Source organism: Equus asinus, chromosome 21 (genome assembly GCF_041296235.1).
Source record: "Equus asinus isolate D_3611 breed Donkey chromosome 21, EquAss-T2T_v2, whole genome shotgun sequence".
NCBI lineage: Eukaryota > Metazoa > Chordata > Mammalia > Perissodactyla > Equidae > Equus > Equus asinus.
Window position 1 is genome coordinate 67019353 of NC_091810.1, and position 19178 is coordinate 67038530.

The 19178-nt window shown below is 35.6% G+C and overlaps 1 protein-coding gene across 4 annotated transcripts in view; it reads right to left on the reverse strand.

The window, feature by feature from the left end:
- The window catches only part of CMC1 (C-X9-C motif containing 1), a 90753-nt gene that overhangs the window by 38376 nt on the left and 33199 nt on the right, over positions 1-19178 (reverse strand). Inside the window, exon 1 of one of the 4 annotated variants that reach the window (XM_070492741.1) lies at positions 474-543. The exons of the other annotated variants lie outside the window; for them this stretch is intronic. Within the exon in view, the coding sequence (XP_070348842.1) occupies positions 474-528 (55 nt within the window). The 5' untranslated portion in view covers positions 529-543. Of the gene's footprint in view, positions 1-473; positions 544-19178 lie in introns of those variants that run through there. 4 annotated transcript variants of the gene reach the window in all.

The following is a 19178-nucleotide window of genomic DNA, read 5'->3' on the forward strand; positions in this document are numbered from 1 at the left end:
ATAGGTTCTGACTATTAACAATCAAGGTTTTTCCATAACCATGGGGAAAAAAAATGGAAAAGCTCAATATAACACAGAGGAGAAAAAAATTGTATATTAAAAGGAGTAAAATTTTATAACCTTCTTCAAAGGGAATGACAGAGCATTATTAAAACATAAGCTACACACCATACACACAAATTTTCATATCTGACATAGAAAAGTGCTTAAATACTTAAAACATTTAAATATCTGCATAGGAAATAAACTCTATATTTACCATTTACTCATCAATGTTTAAGTAACATTTTCAATAATGAGAAAAAAGTTGCTCACTCTTACCAAACAGTAAGAATCTAACTCTAACAAAGCAGAGCGCGTTGCATCAGAGACAGATTCCAACGAGAATCACTGGACCTGAAGCAACGCAAAGCAGGTACCAATGAGGCTAAAGGGCAGACAGCCACTGTGCTTCAAACCAGAAGCATTCTCACCAGTCCAGACAAAGATGCCAGTCAAAGTGCCGAAACCAAAAGAAAAAAATTTCATGATCACACCCTGAAAGCATAAAGATTCATGATTAAACCACTTCACTGAAGTCTGTATTAGGTCTGGGCAGAAGAGGGGTGAGAGCTGACCTAAAAGTGCTATAGAGGTGACAGTGAGGAAACAAACGAGTGCTAGGAAAAAATTAGTGGTCTGGTCACCAAATACTTCTTGAAAATATGTTAATGGTTGGATTATTCTGGCACAAATGCTCTGACTTTTAAAATGAGCCAAAACGGATGTTTAAACTGTCTGTAGGTTACAAAATTGGGATGTTCTCATTTGCAAGAAACAGTCGAAATCCATGTGCTGTTGACTAGTCACACTCCAAGAGAAAATGAAAAATAGAGTTCCTCTATTCAGCAGATCTACCCCTCCCCCAAAAGATCTCAATAGATTATTTCTACATGTGCTGTGTTAAAACTGAACCCCTAGAGGGCAACTCAGCTTCAATTTTTACTTCATAATATACTTCAGTTCCTAACCAGTTTATAGATACCATGAACTAACTCCTTAACTTTGGAACTTTTCTTTTAAAACGAAAGGTTAAATGGAAAGAAGAACACTGAGATATTTCACCTACTAATAAAAAATATCATTATGGAATATATTCTTGAACAGTGATAATTCAAAGATGAAGAATAGAGTATATTCTTATAGGCATGTTCCTGAATAACACAAATCATAAATGAATATTTGAATATCAACACTCTCAGTAGGAACCATGTAGCAGATAGGAAAGACATACTTAAGTCTATTTAATATAAATGCTTTGCATAACTTTACATTCATTAAATGGCATGTTAAAATGTATAGGGGGAAAAAGGTGAAGAATCCAATCTCAATAACAATTAACCCTACATAAACTACCCAACATAACCCATTATAGGAAAAGCAATGTTCCTTCAAGGTCAAAAATATGAAGAGGTTTCCTGACTGCCCATCTAAGCTAAATCTGTATCATGAAGTAGAAGTGCTGATATTCAAATAGGCCCACTCAAAATACTGATGTAGCAAAAAAAAGAGTTATTGTATCAATGTGAAAAAATACAAGTTAGCAAGGCCACTAACCTATACCACTCAACAATGGTATATTTCATTCAGCCTTTTTTTAGTGAAACTCAGAAATTGGGCATATACGAGTCTACTGTGTATATACCTGTGGACTTAGTGATCTAAAACAACCACAAATCAGTCTCTGCTCATTTAGATTAGAATCCATACATGAAATCTGACAAACCAAAGAATGTACTGATGGAACATGGAGAAAAGAGAGGCTACCAAGGAGAGTGGAGTTTGTGTGCCATGAGGTTAGCAATTTTCAGAATAGGAAAGAGAGAAAAGGAGTAGTCATAGAATTTATGTGATAGAAAGGGGGCCAAAGTTTAAGACCGCAAGAGCATACTTAGCTCACCACTTCCTAAGAGTTTGCTAAGAATCTTTGGCCCAGTGGAAAAGAACTTGAAGGCTGGCCTCGATAATTTGGGGCTCAACCTTCCAAGATGGAAGTAAAGGAAAGAAAGGTTCAAGAAAGAGAAAACACACACACAAAAGCTAGGAGTAGCAGCAGCAACAACAAAACAACCAAAACCTTAGAGTCTTTATGAAAAAGAGTGTTCTGAGTAGTAAAGAGTGTAACTTTAAGATATACAAAATGAGCGGAGGACAGGAGTAAAATCCACATGGCTTTTACTATATGCTGCTTTAAGAGGCAATTCTGCGCTGTCCCTTGTTTGTCAACCTTGCTGCACGTTCAGATTGCCTTAGGAGCTTCAATCATCAAGGTAGAATAAGAAGTTCTGTAGGAATATGATGATTTGAATCCCATCATGTGAATAGATTTGACCAGGGAAGACATGGGAGGAAAAGACACAGAAGCAATTGCATGGAGCCTTTATCACTGGGGCATTGTGTAAACAGGCCCACTCTGAAAATCATGGGGTACTAATGAAATTAAAGAATTCCTTAATAAACTTAACCATATATGTCAACTATATGGTCTCCTGAGGCCAAAATAAGAGAAAAACAAACAGTTCAGATTTTTCACACTATAGTACATCAGAAAGTATGGTTAGTCAAACCTTCAAACATGATTGAAAATTCAATTTTGCAAAAGTTTGAATTTTATGAGCTTAGCATAAATAAATCTATGGGAGGACACCCCAGGCAAAGAATAGGATGTAACATATCTTAAATTTAAGTTTGTACCCTGTACTAACACAATCTGGGATTCAGGGAATATCTAGCTCTCTTGAAAGTGAGTTTCAAAATTCCAAATGTAGTCTTGACTCTTCTTCTAGGACGGTCTAGTTCAATTTCTGTAGGCGAGTGATGAGAAAAGTAAGTAAGGACTGTAACTGCACCCATCCGCACTTAGTTGGAATAGAATTGCTCCTGCTGATGCAATAGGGGCACCTTCCACCAAAACAAAGGGCTACTATCTCTCTGGAAAAGTCAGGCAGAACTGAAATGAAATCACCTGAGCTCAGGACTCCAAGAGGCTTAGAAAGACAACTAAAAGAGAGGTGAGACAATATCATTGCAGAGAGAACTGGGTTCTAATCAGGTATTTGATATTAACCCATAGTTTGACCTAAGGCTAATCAATTATCTAATCTCTTACCTAAGGGACACTGGAAAAGATGACATTTAAAGATTCTGCCCATCATTTAAATTCTATGCAAGACTTAGTTCTTTGGCAAGGTCACTGACTAGGGAGGTGTAAGTATGGGATTGAACTGCAGAAATACTTTATAATAAACATATGGCAAAGTGCAGAAAGTCAAGAGGAAGCTGAACTTGTGTGTGATGACCTGGAACTCTTATAGAAAGATAATATGTCCTAATAAGTCAAATCCAGTAAGATTTTCTCAAGCTTTGCTAGTAGAGATATTTAAAATAAGAAAAGATGTCTAATACTATGAACCCAGAGTTAAATCTGTGCTACGTTTTTGAGAGTGGTCATCTTTAAAACCAGTTTTAAGGATATGAGGAAGAATCAAAGGGATAAAAAAAATTCAACAAACACATTAATCACTCATGCATTTTAAAGATAAGGGCACAGGTATTATACTAGAATGCAGAGTAAAACTACTAGTGTCAGGGGGAAAAAAGGCAGCCTGACAATGCGAACTTTCAGTTCGTGTAAGCAGAAGTCAATTGCCATTAAATTAAGAGAATAAGTTGCTATTTAGCCATTCTTAGACCAAAGAAGGTTTTTCTTTAGCTTGGGGGACTTAAAATAAAATGTTGGATTTAAAAATCTGACAAATCTGATGAATCAATTTCTCTAGAAAAGATAACGAATAACACATGCCTCAGGATACCTGTAAGAACGAGAAAAGACTATGTCCCAATGAACTCCGCAGAAGGGCTACACTGCAGTTAATGCTCATCCTCTCACAGCAGCCTGACACTTTTCATAACTGCCAGCGGTTATGCTACAGCAGCCTGAGCCAGGGGTGTCCCTTTAGCACTAGCAACACACATCATTGCCTGTCACTTTAATGAATAACAGCTTCTAGTTTTAAAAGAATGCAGAAAGCCAAAATTTAGAAAGAAAAGTTGGCAATATGTCTTGTGTTCTGTTGCAGAATTAATCTTCTTTCCATTCTATTTGTATAGTCTTTTTCTGGGAAAGGAGAGAGGAAGACAGGAGAGAGGGACCAAAGAGAGGGAGAAAGGACAGACTTCACATGCTTCTGATTTCTTACTAGAAAACAAATCGAAACTTCTGTTTCAGGTTTACAAGGCACTCCAAAGTCAGTCTTGACTCCCAGTCTTTATTTGCCAACATCCCCTAAAAGCAGCAGTGGTCTCCTCAGGTCAATCTCCCTACTGCTGTATAGACAAACGACGCCCATTCTCACTTCTGTGCCTTGAATGCTGAGTCTACGGTCTGAAATGCTTTTCAGCTTCCCCACACTTACCCAAATCATTAGCCATACTTCAAAGTCTAGTTCTTAGCCCACGTTCTTCAATAAGTCTCACCTGACTAAATCAGAATTCACTGGGGTCTTTTTTTCTAACATGTAGTTATCTTATTATAAATTGTTTTATATGGTGTAATTCTATTTTATGTATGCTTGGTTTGTCTCTCATCAACCAGACAATAGGTTCTTAAAAGTAAGTCTCATATTTCTAATCTGCCTCTATAACACCTCTCACAATGTTAAACATGTGATAGGCATTCAATAAATATTTAATAAGAATGCTACTAAAATTAATTCTGTAAATTAAGAGAACATCATTTTTAAAAGTTTTAAAAATTTTTGAAGAAGCTAATGTCTGGTTAGCTACTCAATCTTCTTTACCTATATCCAATGAAAAATAATTGACAAATGCAAAACAAAATCCTAGAAAACTTAGAAAAAGAACAAGTTTTAAAAATTATCCATATTCCCAACACTTAGAAATAACTTCTGTTAACATTTCTTCATAGTATTAATCATAATTTTAATTTAAATATTTATAATAACCATCTCCCCTACCACACTTAAACTCTATAAGAACAAGGACTGAATCTGTTTCAGTCACATTTATGTACACAGTGTAGTGTATTTACAGTGCTTCATACATGGTAAGCGCTCATAAAGAATTTATGGAATTAGTTAATTTTGGTAAGCCCTTCCTGTATTTTTAAATTTTAATTTAATTTAATTTAACCAGAAATCAGGAGATTTTTTCAGTAAAGAGCCATACGGTAAACATTTTAGGCTTTGTGAGCTATCTGGTCTCTGCTGCAACTACTCAAATCTACTGTTATAGCATGAAAGCAGCCAGAGGCAAGACATAAGTAAATGGGCGTGGCTGTGTTCCAATAAAACAGAGACAAGCAGCAGGCAAGATTTGACCATTAGGCTGTAGACTGCCAACTCCCAAACGAAAATAATATATTACAACTAGTCTCTCATATCAATAATGCATTTATTATGATCACAATGTGTGTATATCATTTCCCATACTATAATTTTCATAATTAATCAGACTCAGTTGACATCTAAGTTTTTGGCAATATTCCATATTTATATAATGCTATGTTGAACACACTAATGCATATTTTATTGCACACCTCCTCTGATCATGTCCTTAAGACACATTCCTATCAATAGAATTGCTAGGTCAAGAAACAGCCCCATTTATAAATTTTTGTTAATTTTTTAAAGTACATACAAACCCCCTTCATGACATTGTGCTGGTCTATATTCCTAGCCAGCAATGTAAATAGTGGCTTGTCTAAAATCTCATCAACATTATACATTATATATATTTTCTTACCCACAAATACTCCATCATGCACGTGATTAGAGTTCTATGTTTGTTTACTTTTTTCTTATGGGATGACATTTATATACAATGAAATAAACAAATCTTAAATACAGCACTCAATGAAACAAAAGTATACACCTGTGCAACACAAAACAGCAAAATATAGAACACTAAAATCACTCCAGAAAGTTCCTTTAATGTTCCTTTCCATTCGATACCTGAAGCACTCCCACTCCAATGATGCAATCATTGTTTGAATTAATTTAGCTTATTCTAGAACACCATATAAATGCTGTCTATTCTAGAACCTAGTATTTCTAAAAGGTATTACTTTTATATTTCCCTTTTATTTACATTTCACTCAGAATAACAGTTTTGAGATTCAACTCTGCTATTATGCATAATACTACTTTATTCAATTTTACTGCTGAAGAGTATTCCATTGTATAAGTATACCAGAATTAGTCTCTCTCTTCTCCTTTTGAAAGATGCCTGGGCTATTTTCCATTTTTGGCTGTTAGGAATAAGCTACTATAAGCATTATAGTGAAACATAAGTCTCATTTCTCCTGGATAGAATTTCTGGGTCATTGGGCAAGTGTGCGTTTAGGGAATGCTGTCAGTGTTTTAATTGTAGCCATTCTGGTAGGAACGCAATTCCAATTACATAAACGTTATCATTATGATATTGTCCTCCAAGCCCATGAGATTCTGTTCATCTTTTTAAATCTTTTTCTCTGTTCTTTAGATTGTATATTTCTATTGATCTATCTTTACACTCATGACTCCTTCTGTCATTTTCATTCTGAAGTTTTTACAGCAGATTTTTTTTCAGTTCTAGAATTTCAATTTAGGTCTTCTTTTATTGTTTCATATTCTCTGTTAAGATTTCTTGTCTTTTTATTCACTGCAATCATATTGTCCTTTACATTCTTAAGTAAGTACAACAGCTGATTTACAATCCTTGTCTGCTAATTTCAATGTCTTAGTTATCTTGAAGTTAGCCTCCATTGATTTCTTTTCAGAATAGGTAATATTTTCACGTTTCTGCATACACTGAATAATGTGGCATTGGATCATGAATATTGTGAATGATATCATATAAAAAGTTTGGATTCTGAGGAGTGATGTCAGCATGATGGCAGTGAGAGCTCTTCCCTTAGACTCTCCCCCCTAAGATACAACAAAAAGGACATTCATAAACCAACAGAGGACATTCATACAACACAAAAGACATCTGAGAGACCCACACAGCCACATGTCTGAAGGCCGAGGTGCTGGACCCCCTGGGAGGAAGTGGGAGGAGGTAAGGTATGCTCCTCTCCCTCCCCAGCAGAGACCCAGAGTGCCACACCATAAGTGGCTATGAGAGGAGGGGGAAGGGGTGGCTCTCCATGGGAATACCTTCTCTTTCCAAGTTCCTTCACAGTCCATGAGAAAGCCCTACACAGAGGTTATTGCAGGTGGTGTCTTCATCAGGCCAGCACCCAAGGAGAGCAGATAGTGAGGGCAGAGGAAGAACACCCCAGGATTAGGCATGCAAAAGAAAGCACCCCTCCCACAGCCAGGCTCCAGCTCAGCAAGTCAGCCAGAGCACCCATGCATAGGTTAGAAAAACAGCAGCTGTGAGTGAGCAAGCCAGAAATCGCAGATAGACCCTGTCAGCATAGATTCTAAGGAAAGGCAGAGACACCAGGGATAGCTGTGGGATCAGAATACACAGTTCCTGACCCCCCTCCCCAGTGGCCACAGGTGGAATCTGCAACCAGATACCATCACTACGCGAGGGCAAAACTCCACGCTATCAAACAGTCTGAAGAAATATATTAGTAGTCCAGACCAGAAGGAAAAAGACAAGCACCCAGAAATTATCCTGAAGGAACAGAAATTTACAATCTAAATGACAGAGTATTCAAAATAGCCATCACAGAAAAGCCCAATGTGTTACAAGAAAATACAGATAGACAGTTTAATGAAATCAGAAACAAAATTAATGAACAAAGGGAATTCTTCACAGAGATTGAAACTATAAAGAAAAACAAATCAGAAATGTTGGAGATGAAAGACACAATGTGTGAGATAAAGAAAAATCTGCACTCCCTGAATAACAGAGCTGATTTATGGAGGGCAGAAGTAACAGTATGGAGGACAGAAACATAGAAATGCTTCAGATGGAGGATAGAGAACTAAGACTAAAAAGAAATGAAGAAATTCTCCGAGAAATATCTGACTCAATTAGGGAATGCAACTTAAGGATTACAGGTATCCCAGAGGGAGAAGAGAAATAGAAAAGAGAAGAAAGCTTGTTCAAAGAAATAATAGCTGAGGATTATCCAAACCAGCAGAAGGAACTGGAAATACAAGTAAAAGAAGCTCATAGAACTCCAAATTATATCAACTGTATAAAGACATTCTGCAAGGCATACAGTAGCAAAACTGGCAAAAGTCAATGAAAAAGAAAAAATATTAAGGGCAGCAAGGCAGAAGAAATTAACCTACAAAGCAACCCAATCAAGCTTCCAGCAGATTTCTCAGCAGACACCTTATAGGCTAGGAGAGAGTGGAATGATATATTCAAAATTCTGAAAGACAAAAACTTTCAGCCAAGAATACTCCATCCAGCAAAGATATCCTTCAGATATGATGGAGAAATAAAAATTTTCCCAGATAAACAAAAGCTGAGGGAGTTCATCACCATAAGACCCCCCCCTTGAGCAAGGAAAAGAACAGGCAGACAAAATCAGAAAATTGCAGCTGTCTATCAGAACAGGTTAGCAAACAATTATAACATTAAAGATAAAGGGAAGGAAAACATCAAAAATAAATATAATCTCGTTATTTTAACCACAAACTCCTAACACAAGATGGAATAAGTTGTGACAACAGTAACTTAGAAGGGGAAGAGAAAAGGGATGGAATCAGCTCAGAATAAGGAAATAAGAGGCTATCAGAAAATGAACTATCTCATCTATGAGAGTTTTTTATACAAACTTCATGGTAACCACTAAACAAATAATCAGAATAGAGATACAAATGACAAATAAAAAGAAAACTGAGAAAACCCTTATAAAGAACTACCAAACTGAACTGGTAGTCTGAAATACACAGGATGAGAAACAAAGGACATACAGAACAATGGGGAAATGAGGGATAAATTGGCAGCATTAAGCCCTCATATATCAATAGTCATTCTAAATGTAAATGGACTGAATTCTCCAATCAAAAGACACAGAGTGGTGGAATGGATTAAAGAACAAGACCCAAGAATATGCTGCCTCCAGGAAACACATCTCAGCTCTAAAGAGAAACACAGGCTCTGAGTGAAGGGATGGAAGACTATACGCCAAGCTAATGGCAAACAAAAGAAAGCAGGTGTTGCCATATTTATATGAGACAAAGTAGACATCAAGATAAAACAGGCAATGAGAGACAGAGACAAAGAGGGACAGCATATAATGATAAAAGGAACACTCCACTTAGAAGACATAACTCTTATAAAAATATATGTACCCAACACAGGACACCAAAGTACATAAAGCAACTATTAACAAACCTAAAAGGAGATATTAACAACAACACAATAATAGTAGAGGACCTTAACATTCCACTTATATCAATGGATAGATCATCCAGACAGAAAGTCAACAAGGAAATAGTGGATTTAAATGAAAACGTAGACCAGATGGACTTAATAGATAGATATAGAACATTCCATCCAAAAACAGAAGAATACACATTCTTCTCAAGTGCACATGGAACATTCTCAAGAATAGACTATATGCTGAGAAACAAGGCAAGCCTCAATAAATTTAAGAAGATTGAAATCATATCAAGCATCTTTTCTGACCATAATGCTATGAAACTAGAAGTCAACTACAAGAAAAAAGCTGGAAAAGTGACAAATATGTGGAGACTAAACAACATGCTACTGAACAACAAATGGATCACTGAAGAAATTAAAGGCAAAATCAAAAAATATCTGGAGACAAATGAAAATGAAAATACACCATAACAACTCATATGGGAGGCAGCAAAAGCAGTCCGAAGAGGGAAATTCATAGCAATACAGGCCCATCTAAACAAATAAGCAATCTTAAACTACAGCTACCAGAACTAGAAAAAGAAAGACAAACAAACTCAGCAGAAGGAGGGAAATAATAAAAATTAGAGCAAAAATAAATGAAATTGAAATAAAAAAAATAGTAGAAAGGATCAATGAAAGTAAGAGCTGACTCTTTGAGAAGACAACAAAATTGACAAACCCTTAGCCAGACTCACTATGAAAAAAAGAGAAAAGGCTCAAATAAATAAAATTAGAAATGAAAGAGGAGAAATTACAATGGATACCACAGAAATACAAAGGATTATAAGAAAATAGTATGAAAAACTACTTGTCAACATATTAGACAATCTAGAAGAAATAGATAAATTCTTAGACTCATACAACCTCCCAAAACTAAATCAGGAAGAAATAGAGAATCTGAATAGACCAATCACAAGTAATGAGATTGAAACTGTTATCGAAAACTCCCAAAAAATAGAAGTCCAGGACCAGATGGCTTCTCTGGAGAATTCTACCAAACATTCAAAGATTTAATATCTATCTTTCTAAAACTATTCCAAAAAGTTGAAGAAGACAGGACACTTCCTATTTTACAAGGTCAACATCACCCTGATCCCAAAGCCAGAGAAGGACAACACAAACAAGGAAAATTACAGGCCAGTATCGCTGATGAACATAGATACAAAAATCCTCAACAAAATATTGGAAAACCGAATACAGCAATACATTAAAAAGATCAAACACCATGATCAAGTGAGATTTATATCAGGGACGAGTGATGGTTGAACATCTGCAAATCAATCAATGTGATATACCACATTAACAAAACAAGGAATAAAAACCACATGATCATCTCAATAGATGCAGAGAAAGCATTGGACAAGATCCAGCATCCATTTATGATAAAAATTTTCATAAAATGGGTACAGAAGGAAAGTACCTCAATATAATAAAGGCCATATATGACAAAACCACAGCCAACATCATACTCAATGAGGAAAAACTAAAAGCCATCCCTCTGAGAACAGAACAAGACAAGGATGCCCACTCTCATCACTCTTACTTAACATAGTACTGGAGGTCTTGGGCAGAGCATTTAGGCAAGAAAAAGAAATAAAAGGAACCCAAATAAGCAATGAAGAAGTGAAATTCTCACTGTTTGTAGATGACACAATTTTATATGGAGAACTCATCAGAAAACTATTAGAAATAATCAACAACTACAGGAAAGTTGCAAGGTACAAAATCACCAAGAGGGTGAAAGAGCTATATAATGAAAACTGTAAGACATTATTGGACGAAATTGATGATGACATAAAGAAAAGGAAAGATATTCCATGCACGTGGATTTGAAGAATAAAAATGGTTAAAATGTTCATACTACCTAAAGCAATCTACAGGTTCGATGCAATCCCAATCAGAATCCCAATGACAGTCTTCATGGAAATAGAACAAAGAATCCTAAAATTCACATGGGGCAAGGAAATTAGAATAGCTAAAGCAACAAACAAAATATAGAATAGCTAAAGCAATCCGGAGAAAAAAGAACAAAGGTGGAGGCATCACAATCTTGGACTTCAAATTATACTACAATCTATAGTAATCAAAACAGCATGGGACTGGTACAAAAACAGACACACAGATAAATGGAACAGAATTGAAAGCCCAGAAATAAAACCACACATCTGAGGACTGCTAATCTTCAACAAAGGAGCTAAGAATATACAATATAGAAAGCAAAATATCTTCAATAAATGGTGTTGGGAAAACAGGACAGCTGCATGCAAAAGAATGAAAGTAGACCACTGTCTTTTGTCATACACAAAAATTAACTCAAAATGGACAAAAGACTTGAAGGTAAGATGTGAAACCATAAAACTCCCACAAGAAAATATAGGCAGTACACTCTTTGACATCAAGTCTTAGAAGGATCTTTTCGAATACCATGTCTACCAGGGAAAGAGAAACAAAAGAAAAAATAAACAAATGGGACTTCATCAGACTAAAGAGCTTCTGCAAGGCAAAGGAAACCAGGAACAAAACAAAAAGACAACCCCTCAACTGAGAGAAAATATTTGCAACTCACATATCCAACAAGGGGTTAATCTCCAAAACATATAAAGAACTCATACAACTCAACAACAAAAAAACAAACAACCCCATCAAAAAATGGGCAGAGGATATGAAAGGACAGCTTTCCAAAGAAGAGGGACAGATAGGCAATAGGCACACGAAAAGATGTTCAACATCACTAATCATCAGGGAAATGAACTACACTAAGATATCGTCTTACACCCAGGAGAATGGCTATAATAACCAAGACAAAAAATTACAAATGTTGGAGAGGATGTGGAGAAAAGGGAACCCTCATACACTGCTGTTGGGAATGCAAACTGGTGCAGCCAGTATGGAAAACAGTATGGAGATTTCTCAAAATATTAAAAATAGAAATACCATATGACCCAGCTATCCCACTACTGGGTATTTACCCAAAGAACTTGAAATAAACAATTCAAAGAGAGTTATGCGCCCCTATGTTCACTGCAGTATTATTCACAATAACCATGAAGTGGAAGCAACCCAAGTGCCCACTGACTGATGATTGGATAAAGAAGATGTGGAATATACACAATGGAATACTACTCAGCCATAAGAAAAGATAAAATCATCCCATTTGCAACCATATGGATGGATCTTGAGGGTATTATGTTAAGCGAAATTAGCCAGAGAAAGACAAGCACCACATAATTTCACTCATATGTGGAAGACAAACAAATACATGGACAAAGAGAACAGATTAGTGGTTATAGAGGGGAAAGGAGTTGGAGGGTGGGCATAAGGGGTAAAGGGGCACAATTACATGGTGACTGACAAATAATACGGTAAAACTGAAATTTCACAATGTTATAAACTATTGTGTTTAGATTCTGTTCTGTTTCTCTGAAGAACTGTTTTTCTCTTTCATTTCAGCAGTCAGTCTTCTTCACTGAACTCAAACTGCAGAACCCCATCTCCTCTGCAACATACAGCAGGAAGCAGCTCAAATTTTGGTTCAGTTCTCTTAGCCTTAACCGAGCTGCTTGGAGTTTGCCCCATATGTAGTTTAGGATTAAGCTAGAGATATAGGCAGAGTGTATGCACAGACTTTGAGGCCCCTTTCTCTGGCTCTCTCCTTTTTAGGATTTATGCTCTTCCCCCCACCTCACCCCAACACACAAGTAAAAAACTTCCAGGGCCTGTAGTTACACTAAACCCTGAGCTTGCTTCTTCAAACCAGCAACACCAAATGCCAACTGGTCAGTCTCAGCCACCCTACGGGGCACATTCCCCCAGTGCTATTCCCTTCCTTCAGTGTTTGACTTCCCTCTGATTTCCATCTGCTTTTGTTTACCCTCCAATGCCTTCAGGTAGTTGTTTTTAAATATTGTTCACAGAAGGACGCACATGATAAGAGCTAAGCCAGAAACTGAACTCCTCCATTATGAATTTTTAAATCATATCAAGTTTATGGGTTACATATAGTGGTATAAGGCATGGTTTGCAAGTAAACCACTGAAAGTGAGAGCAAATATTTTCCATGTTCGATAATATGAATTTATCAGAAAGAAACTTTGTGTCCTTTGCTCATTCTTTAAATTGGATATTCATCGATTCCTTACTGATAAGTCTTTATACACTAAGAATATTAAACTTTTGTCACACATGGTAGAAAAATATTTTCTTAGTTTGTGATCTTTCTATTATGTTTATAGTGTATGACATATAGAAAATTTTACTTTTTATATATTTATAGTTTTGTATTATAAAATATAACATTTGATTCTTGACAGCGTTATTTTTTAAAGAAACATAAGTTCATCATGGAGAATTTTTAAAAGCCTATGAAAATAAAAATCACCCATAATCCACTTTCTTCCTCCCTTATCCCTTATGGTGTTTTTAAAACTTGGATACACTTCGAATCATTTGGAAGTCTGTTTAACATTATCTACTGAAGTTGAAATTATACATATCATATGATGGAGAAATTTCATTGCTAGGTATATAACTAACAGAAATATAGACATATGGATACCAAAGGACATGAACAAGAATGTGTATAGGGGTATTATTTGTATAAAATCTCGAAATGACCTAAATATCCATCACAGTAGAATGGATGAATAAATTATAGCACATTCATATAATGGTATTATATGACAATGAAAATGAAAGAACTATTATTACATCAAAAAATGAATGAATCTAACAAACATCATGTTGAGTAAAAGAAGTCCAACACAAAGAACACATACTGTATGATTCCATTTAAATTAAAAAATGGATGAACTAATCTATGCAGTTTGCAGTCAAAATGGTGATTACTTTTTGCTAGAAGGAAAGGATAGTGATTGGGAGTGAGCACAAAGAAGGCTGGCTTCTAGTAATTTCTATTTCTTGATCTCAGTAATAGTTATACAGATATGTTTACTCTGTCATACTTCATCAAGTTATACACTTGTAAATTGTTCATAGAAGATATAAAAAAGTTTACTTAAAGAAAATAATGTTTTCATTTGGAGAATATGAAAGACTACACATAGGAAAAGAAATAATCTATGATCCACCTCCTTCCTTCTCATAATTCCAGATGATTATTAAATTTTGAATGTATTTATTTTTTCCTACATACATGTATTTTATAATTAGAATTATACTATGTATATAATTTTATATCATGCTTTTTTAAACTGAGCGTATGTACATGTTCACGTCTGTTGATCTTTCATAAAATCAACTATTAGCACAAAATATTTTACTTGATGTTATTTTTCATAAGAAGATATAAGGTAATAAAAACCAAGAAAAGAATTTCAATTTCAGTAAAAACTAAACATCAGAGAAGTAGACACTGTTAATCATAAACTATAAAAATAAATAAAACATTTAACTTCAACACATAACTCAAATTACTATGCTATGAGTGTATGACTGCATTTTTAATGAGCAAAATGGGTCTATAGTTTGTATATGGAAGGCTACAGCCCCTTTTAAAAGAGTGCTACAGCAAACAATATTAGAAGTGTTCCCAGAAAATGAAATAAAAATTAAAAATTACTTAAGCTATTGGAAGAAAATAACTTTTCCATCTTGGTGAAGTCTAGGATAAGGGGCACATAGCAAACACAATCCCATAACTAGAAACAAACTAGCACATAGGCCAGAAAGGACAAACACTAGGCAAAGCATATCATCACCACCAAAGTTACCACTCCTGACAGACATAGGTAATTGAGCTAAGGACACTCTTTCTGACTGATAGTGTGCTAGGCAGCCACTTCCAACTGATTCAAGTTGGCACAGATGAACTGTATTTGCCATCTTTGACACAGTCAAATGGTATGTTATAATGGAAAGAGCACGAGGATGGGAATTAAGATACCTGGATTTTAATATCAATTCTGATATATTAACAAGTCATATGATACTGAATAATTTAATCTCTTTACTGTGGCATAAGACCATGTCCTTGTATTCCCCACTGTACCTAGCACCACGTAGTACACATAGCAGTACCAAAGTACAGTTTGTTGAATTAACAAATCAGGGTAGCCATGATTTTTTCTGGAAGGGAAGTGGTGCATGTGGAATCTTAAAAAGAAAACCAAGGAATAAAAATGTCAGTTTCTAATCTATCACTGTCCAAGTTGAAAATGTGTACCATGTGTACACTAAGAACTTGCACTAGTTACATAAAAATATTAGAAAAATACCAGACCGCCACAATTAGATAAACATTCTATTCCTTTGTTTCCTTTAAAAAGAGTGCTTAATTTTTACTCCTGTCTAATGCAATGGTTTCAAACTTAGACATCTACTAGACACCTCAAAGTTAACATACCCAAAACTAAACTCCTGATGTATCAATTACCAAAAACTAAAATAAAATAATAAAATTTCTCCACACACAGCCTTCCTCATCTCTGTTAACTACAACTTTATCCTTTTCCTTGTTCAGGACAAATGATAGGGAGTCACCTCTTTCTCTCTTGGCTCTATCTTCAAAACAGATCCTGGGTAAGCTCATTCTCATCATTTCCATTGCTACCACCCTTCCAATCCACCATCATCTGTCACATGGACTAACACAATCACATCCCTAACCTGGCATCCCTGATTCTGCCCTTGCCCTATTCCATCTATTCTTAACACAGCAGTGAGTGATGCTATGAAACTGTAAATCAGACCCTGTCTCGCTCCACTGCTCTAAGCCACCGACATCTTTCCATTTCTCTCCCTAGTACCTCCAAGTCCTCAGCACCTACAAGACCCTAAATGATTCTGCCCCCGATCACTTTGCTGAACCCTCACTTTCCACTCTCCTCCTCATTCATTCCATCCTAATCACAGTGACCTTTTCGGTGCCCCTCAAACACGGCAGCTTCACCTAATGCTTGAGAGTCTTTCCATATGCTATCCCTTCTGTTCACGTCATTCTTCCCAGAGATATCTGCATGTCTCACTCTTTCAAGAGTTTTGTCCCAATGTCACTTTCTCAGTGAGACCCCTACTGACCACCCATTAAAAACTGCAGCCCCATTCTAACCCCAGCACCCCCCACTGCCCTTACCCGACTTTATTTTTTTCCATATCACTTATATTTACTTATAATAACTTATATTTTACTCCTTCCTTCACTGAAATATAAGGACTATAACAGTAAAGATTTTTGCCTATTTTATTCACTGTTCATATAATGGTGACTGGCATATGAGAAATACTCAGTAAATATTTTTGAATGAGTATGTTTCATACAACCCTAAGGTTCCATTCAAGTGCTTAAGGGAATTTGGAAATTCTGTTTTTGCTTTGTAAAAACACATTTTTAGTGATGCAATAATTGACTAACACTAAAATATATGCAAATAATATTACCAAATATTAAACTTGTTTATGGGCCTCAGAATAAAATATCTATCATATCTATTTAACTGAACAATATTCTGAAAATCTGAGAAATCACAAGAAATCATTAGTATGTAGAACTACTTTTTTATGTGATTTAGGATTTACTCCATATTTTGCATCCCTCAAAAAATTAAACCACAAAAACAAACTGGAAGAGGAGATATATACTAGGCTGCAACTGTAATCTATAACATCGAATTTAAAACCACTTCATGAAAATAACACAACATTGTTTTCATGCATTGACTCTCTGTAAATGTAACAAAATTAAGCACAACAAAATAAAATACTGCTTTTGTCTGTTTCATACATTACAGTTTAAAGCAAATTCTAGCCCCTCCAAAAAAGAACTGATTATTTTTTAAATGGTTCTGAATCTCCTAGTATAATGCAATCCAGAGTTTTGTACAAACCAAATTTCCCCCTTTTTTATTTTTCCAACAGACATACAAGATTCCTCTAAGAATGCACTTCGGTCAAAACATAATTATTTACAAGTATTTGCGAAAAGTTTACCAATCACAGGCTCTGATTATCTGGAAACAATGCCAATTATAACTGGAGGATCATGAGGCAGCTTAAGGAAAGTGTGATCTTGTTCTCAGATTTTATATATAAGGACATGATACTGCTTAAAGACCATATTTAATTTTGGATTAATTTCTCATAAGATGATAGGATTTAAGTCTATTACAGCAAAGCAATTGAAAGTTGATTTTTCTAAGAAAACTAGAAAAATAATAAAAACTTGTTAATGAAATACTGACAGAAGTTAGAACTCATATTTTACATTAATATTTATTCATTTTCACAATATTTCTAAGTTTCAAGTCATGTAATTCTTTGCTTTTGTGTTCAAATGTAGACTTTTCACACTTAATACCGTCAAAGATAAGTTGCATAAATTGGTTGTGTAAATATTAAATCCACTTGCCCTGACAAAATTCCCTGCTAATTTAGTTATTTAAAGATTTAGCATTTAAAGCCTTAACTTACCTCTAAAACTAACACATGCTGTACCTTTCTCTGTTGAGAAAACAACTAGCCATTTTATTCAAGAGTATTTATGTCCAATTACACACAATTTTATTACAAAATTGCCCTGTTATTCAGAAACAAGACTACCATAATAAGCCATTAAGTCCTACAATAGAGGCATGAGTTAACAAATGTAACTGAGAACCACTAAATCAATGAGTAATGACTGTTACATACTTTCTTCAGTTGTTTTAAAAATAATTCAGCTGTTTGCGATTGACATAGATCTATCACTCATGACATCAGGCCCAATAGGTGCACACAAATACTTACTGCTAATTAACTTCTATTACAATCACATATCAGTTAACAATGGGGATACATTCTGAGAAACAAGTCAGGCAATTTTGTGTTGTGCGAACATCATAGAGTGTACTGAAGGGGAACAAAATTTGCCATCCCAAAATGTGTCTCTTTAACATGAGGATTATTTTTGGCTGATTATTTTTAAGAAACAAAAAACTCAAAGTTTTTCTTGTTACCTCCCCCTCAACTGCCTAAAAGAATTCAGATTAAAAAAACCTGTCTCAGGAAATGAGCTATCACTTTAGCATAACATGAACTAGGTGGTAGACAGGGAGAAACATAGAGAAGCCTATTTGTTGGGCTCCCCTCTGTGTCTTCTGTTTCTGTGTGGCCAAACACTTGTTTTCCAAACATTTGCTTCTTTCCCCCTACCCATGAATTGCCTTCCTTCCCTTTGAAGTCCCTGACTCTCCCCACCCCCAACATCTTCTTTTGTCATTAGCTGAGGATGGTATTTAAGGTGAGGGCTTTGGCCATTTGGCTAGTTAGTTTTCCTGGATTTCTCCCATGTAGACATGTTAGTAAACTTTTGTTTGTTTTTCTCCTGTTAATCTGTCTCATGTCAATTTAATTAGACCAGACAGAAGAACCTACAATGGTAGGGGAAAATTTCTTCCTCCCCTACAGGAGTTAAACAAACCTAGAAGGCACAGCCTACTACACACCTAGGCGATACGGAACTAATCTTACAGGACCACCGTTGTACATGTGGTCTGTCATTGACCAAAATGTTGTTATGTGATGCATGACTGTATGTCTATGTGCAGAAAAGAATTAACATGGCAGGGCTGAAACTGCTATACTTAGAAAGGTGTGCTTGCAAGGCTGGCCTTTAGCTGGCATCTGAGAACTTGGATCTGGGGAGCATTCCCACCATTCTCTAATTGTAATAGTGGCTTACTGTGCCTAAACTGTTTGTGCAAGCTATATGGTTTATGCTGAACATCTGCTTTCCTTCCGGGACTCTAAAATTTTGGTATATGCTGTGCAGAGGGTGCCCACATGACCAACTCCCAATAAAAACTCTGAGG